Genomic DNA, 6,137 nt, shown 5'->3' on the forward strand with positions numbered 1-6,137 from the left:
TGTGGGAAAACCCCTTTAATAAATTTGAATCATCATGCAATTTTTACCATAAAAATTGTAGGCTGTGTCCTTAAAGGGGTATTCTCGTCTGGGCATTCACATTCAGTTTCACTAATCCTCCATATATAAACATTTCTTCAATTGGATGTTATTAAAAAAAATGTTCCTGTGGGAAGATAATTTCTCATAAATGTAGTCATTCTGTCCCTTAGAAACGAGATGGCTTCCTCGGATACGACCACGTCACACTCTGGCAGCGGTGGCCAGACTTGCGCTATAGAGTCCTGCGGGACCACCAGGATCAAGTAATCATTACCACAGGACGGCTGTGGGACCTGCAGTAACTCTAGGACTCTTCATATAAAAAACCTTTTTGTTTATTTGTGCAATCTCTCATGCAGAGGTGGCCGTATCCGAGGAAGCAATCTCGTTTCTAAGGGACAAAATTACTACATTTATGAGAAATTATCTTCACACAGGAACATTTTTTTAATAACATCTAATTGAAGAAATGTTTATATATGGCAGATTTATCAAACTGAATGTGAGTGCCCAGACGAGAATACCCCTTTAAGGTGTTCATTTCTTTTATGAAACCAATACAGAGTTTCCGTGGCTGTGTGTTTGGTTCATTGTCTTGCTGTCCAGACTCTTTTCATCTTCATCATACTGGTAGATGGCAGTAGATTTTTATCATGAATGTCTCAGAACATTTGCCCATTCAAAAAAGAAACAGGTAAATGGTGGAGATAATATAATCTTGTACTGTGGTCCAGGACTAGAAGTATTTTCTTTTACTTCAAAATTCCTCATAAAACATTCACATTTTTTGGTAAATCAACAGTATACACTCTTCAGTAAGGTACTAGCTACTTGCATTTTCCGACCATGAGGCTTCGTGAGTATGTTAACATGTTTGTAAACTTGCATAAGCATAGTAACAGTCCATCCATTGAATGTCCTATTTGCCCATTCATCCTTCCTTCAATTATATGAAGATTGCTAGTGCCATATGCTGAAAAACAGCCTAACACCATTCTGTACCAATTTTCAAACTTCATTATTGGTATGGGGTTTTTTTGGGGTGAAATACAGCCTCGAAACATGGTGTGTATTATGGTATACACCGCACCATACAGGTTATGTACTAGTAACTGACCCTTGTGCTACAAAGTTAACATGAGCCAATCAAAGCCACTTTTGTCCTTCATTATTATAGTGTCTTGGGTTTCCCATTTGTGTGGTAGATATGATTATATTTTTGCATTAATTCTGTCATCATTTTATTTTTGCCAGCGCTTGGAGAGAGGTGACATGGATGAGTTGGGAAATGGCAGTTCTTCTGTCATGAGGGAAGGTGAAGATGATATTTCTCAACTACCGCAGAGGGCCATTCTCAAGGTACAGTACTTTTTAATTTGTTCTTTGCTGTTCAAAGTCTGTAATATCCATAACAATAATAATTATAAAGCGTTATTTATATAGCTCTATAATATTCCACAGCACTGTACAGATCATGGGGTACATATACAAATAAAACAACACCGTACAGAGTATTAACATAATCAGATAAAACAAATGGAATGAGGGTCCTGCTTGCAAGAGCTTCCAGTCTATAAGTATGAAAGGGGTTAACAAAGAAAGTGACTTGTTAATGGTTCAGCCATTCTTTAACTGAGTAAATAAATACAATAAATAATAAATAATGCTGAATTAACCAGTCAACAGTAGCTGTTGATATTAACAGGAACCATGGTGCATCAGTCTGCAGAGAAAATTGTTTACTGGTATCAAGTGTTGAGGGATTACATAGACACTAGGAGAAAGCAGTGGAGGTTTAGATAAAAGAATATGAAAGTTACATGTAGTTAGGGAATGTTGTAGGCCTGTCTGAAATGTGTTTTTGGGACACATTTGAAAGTTTGGTAGTAAGCTATTAGACTGATAGTTTGAGGTAGTGCATTCTTCACTGGAGGATTTGAGAGCACAGGTTGGGCGATAGACTGAGATGAAGCCAGAAAGGTAAGGGGGTGTAGCACTGTGTAGAGTTTTGTGGATGAGGGTGCTTAATTTGAATTGAATAAGGAAGGTTATAGGCAGTAACTGACTGTAGGCATCCATGTAGTGTCAAGATTGATAGACTATTCTGGCTGCCGCATTAAGAATAGATTACAAAGGAGAGAGTTTAGTAAGTGCAAGATTAGTAGGGAGTTACTGTAGTCGAGACAAGAGTGAATCATTGTGACAATCAGGGTTTAAGAGGTTTCCATGGTCAAGAAAGGATGGATTCTAAAAATGTTTAGAGGGGCAAGTGGCAGGATTATGCTTGTATGAATGTGATTGTATGTAAGGTGCAATCGGAGTCTGGCAAAACGCAGAGACAGCGGTCCGATGCCTTGGTATTATGGTGATACTCCCAATGGAAATGGTGATTTCGGGGCTAGGTTGATTAGCAGATGTGGAAAGACAAGAAGTTTTGTCTTTGAAAGATTAAGCTTCAGTTACAGAGAGGGCAGGCAGATAGACAATAATTGCACCATGTTCATGGGAAAATAACACAATTGCACAAATTGACCCTTTACAGACATGCACCATTTATTGGCACAAAAACACCTGAAAATTCCCCCATACTTTTTATAACATGCCTTTAAATATTACATGCAATTTTTGCAATGCGCCTCAATAGGGATTGGAAATTATGACCCAGAGGGGTTTCTTGTATACTCTTTGAGACTCTCTTGTCTCAATTTTGCCTCAACTGTGACAAATACGTCTCAAAATGTAATACAAGGAACCAGACAGCATACAAGGAACCTCTCACACCTCTAGTGTCAGAGGCAGAGATCTGGCTAATAATTGAAACTTATTTTTGGGTGAACTGCTTGATCATTGATTTATTATTAACAAAACCTCTTCTGGCAGAGCACTGTTAAAACAGGTGTGAAGGGCCAAAAATGTGGAACTATACACCAATATTAGAGTTCGTAAACTAAAAGGAAGACATTTATTGTGATTCAAGTTTGGTGGAAGGGACGGTTGTAAGTGATTTGTTAAAAATTCGGTGAAATATATTGGTGCAATGGAAAATAATTGAAAATAAATAGAATAATTATAGAAAAATTTGAGAGCATTAGTGTGGTCTTTCTGATTTCGTAATGTTTGGCTATTGAATGATTTTGTATTTTTGAATCACTTCATAAGCATTATTTAAACCATACCTGATCCAGCCTTAAACACACACATTTCAAGTAATTTAATGTAACCTTTATTGTAATACTTGTTAGTTGAAGAGTCTAAATAATATCTGTACATATGCTTACCATGTTACTATATACACAAGCATTTATGATGATTCAGGGTATTGAATACTGTACATTATAGGATTCTTTAGTTACAATATCTACTTTCCTTTGTGCCTCTTCTGACAACACATGTTTCTTTAATACATTTCATGTTTATATTGTGGTTACAAACACTCGGCTAGCTTTGTTTTCCCAGTTTTCATCTTTTATATTTTCCATATGCTGTTCTAATAAGTTTTGCTGTGTCCTACAGATATTTGGCTTTATGGATCTGCTAGATCTAGCAAGAAGTTCTCAAGTTTGCAGATCTTGGAAAATAATTACTCAAAATAGTTCACTCTGGAATAGTGTAAGTACATGTCTTTTTACATCTGGTTATATATCTGAAATAAAATCCCCATAACCATAACCATTAAACTTGTCCTAAAATAAAGACTCCAAAAGTCAGTGTAGTGGGACTCATCATGTGTATTATGTGTTCATTATATTCATAAAGAAGATGTTACGCTATCCAAGAGCTGCCGGAGAATCTGCTCAAGGTCAAATTTTCCCAGTTTTGTGTGGTAAAATTATGTACTTCAGTTTACATTTGAGTATATGTGGTATGTTTATTTTTTTTTCCTCACAGTGTCCCCTTTTATGTAGCTTTCTTCTTATCAAGAAATTAATACATAATTAGGGATACATACATAGGGGATACATAAAAAGGGGCACTATCATACCTCCAGTATGAACTACGATTAAGGGTTGCTCTGACCTGAAATGCGTCAGTTTTTTCTCAAAGATTTTTTGTCATGGCATTTCAATCATTCTTTTAATACTATGGAATAAAAGTTGTTTTTAAATTCCACCAATTTTTGGATTTGATCGAGTGCTGGATAACCTCTATCTTTTTTCCGCACTACAGAGGGGAGCTACAGAAAAAAGGGCAGCTGCAGGAAAGGGGAAATTTTAGAGCAGGGGCTGCAGGAAATGGCACATTATATGTGTTGGGGTTAGATATTTTTGGGGTACACAATTTTAGTTTCCAGGGACCATGGTAAGAGGTTTATCCGGCCCGGTCCCTGGGCAAAAATTCTAAGCTATAGTAGATGTATTTCATTTCAAATTAAAATGGGTATTCTGGGAATATGAACTTCTGATACAAAAACCCATAATGCTATAAATAAATGAATACAACAAAACCCAATGTCATTCATCACAAAATGGAGCTTAAATGGTTTGCTATTATGATTCACAAAATTTTCTGAGCTTTCTAAAGTAGGCAGAGTTATCTCCAAGATGGCTGCCATTTACAACTACAAATCTCATTATCCTTCGGTTTGCAGTTACAGCTCCTCCCTCTTATGTTTTGCTCCCATAATGTAACATCTGATGATGTAACAGACAGTCCTGCTGTGTTATCATAGTAATGAAGTGTGTAACTTCCATCACTGCACATTGCCACACTGACATTGGCCTCAGCACAACACTGACCATACTCAATGCATTGCAACCAACCGACTAGAGCCAAGCATAGTGATGATCACATGACCTGCACAGACAGATGCAGGACATGTGATATGGACATCTTTTGTCCTGTGTCTGCTCCACAGGGACAAAGTCACGGGGCCGATTAATTCTCCATCGCAGTGTACGACAACAACATTTTTTTTGGCAATGAGAGCAAAACCTCCAACACAGGTTTGAATTGTGCATAATCCGGGAAAATTGGATAATTGGATAATAAAGAACTAATAAGAGAAAGATAATAAAATCTAGTCCTTGGTTTGGATAATATTTTTAAACTATTGTTGACTATATACCTTATCTATTTCTAGATCGATTTCTCTTCAGTAAAACATTGCATCCAAGACAAATTTGTGATCAACATTTTACGAAAATGTCGTCCTTATGTTCTACGTTTAAATTTCCGTGGGTGTTCAACCCTACATTGGTCTACCTTTAAAGTCATAGGTATGAGTATTTTTATGTAATTTCTAGACATTGTATAAATGTTTTGTAAAAGTAATAGGCTATGGATAAATTGTCAAACTACAATTACACATTACATGTTCTCAGGATCACACGTTTTCATCTAATGAAAGGATTCATTCCGTGACCTAATGACAAGTTCCTAGAACCTTTGTAATACTAATTTTCAATCTGCTTTTATCATTACCATTACTGTTTCCAGACACTTTTAAAAGTATATAAAATAATATTTGGCTACCTAATGTCATGGGAGTATCTGTTAAAAGGCTGCTATCTGTTGCTATCAGCATCATTATCTCCTCTCTTCTCTGCTGGATCTTCATTTTTCTTTCCTCCCCCTCCTTCCTACAGCTGTTAGCTGAACCTGTGCTCCAAGCAAATCTTTGTCTGCAGCAGGGAGGGAGAAAGGGGCAGGGAGCAGATGATGATCATGACAGGAGGGATGCAGTATGCTGACAGGGAGCCATGTGAACATTTATATTTTTTTTAAAAAGGGAATGGAACCATTAATGGTAATTATAAAAGCAGAGTGGGAAATAGTATAATGAAAGCTATGGGCACCTGTAATTAGGTGAAATTGTGTGTCCTGATGACAGGTTCCGTTTGAAGGAGAGGTAGAACTATTGTTTACACTTTATTCCTACCAATCTGATATTAAATTACCTTTGCTCCTGGAAAACCTGATTTAAAGATTACCTGTTACCAAAATGCTCATTATTGTTTGACTTGTAGTAGTCTTTATCTATCTATCTATCTAAAGTTGAAAAAAGTGTAGGCAAAAATCCAAAATGTGAAGTTTATTGAAACAGTGGTGACGTTTCGGTGTGAACCACCTTCATTGATGGTTGATGAAGGTGGTTC

The 6,137-nt window shown here is 36.6% G+C and overlaps 1 protein-coding gene across 2 annotated transcripts in view; it reads left to right on the forward strand.

Moving 5' to 3' along the window:
- FBXL13 (F-box and leucine rich repeat protein 13) overlaps positions 1-6,137 on the forward strand; it is a 132,036-nt gene that overhangs the window by 28,239 nt on the left and 97,660 nt on the right. For both annotated transcript variants that reach the window (XM_072147222.1, XM_072147223.1), the window contains exons 7-9: positions 1,297-1,401; positions 3,556-3,651; positions 5,123-5,258. In XM_072147222.1, the coding sequence (XP_072003323.1) occupies positions 1,297-1,401; positions 3,556-3,651; positions 5,123-5,258 (337 nt within the window). The remainder of the gene's footprint in view (positions 1-1,296; positions 1,402-3,555; positions 3,652-5,122; positions 5,259-6,137) is intronic.

This window comes from Engystomops pustulosus, chromosome 4 (assembly GCF_040894005.1).
Source record: "Engystomops pustulosus chromosome 4, aEngPut4.maternal, whole genome shotgun sequence".
NCBI lineage: Eukaryota > Metazoa > Chordata > Amphibia > Anura > Leptodactylidae > Engystomops > Engystomops pustulosus.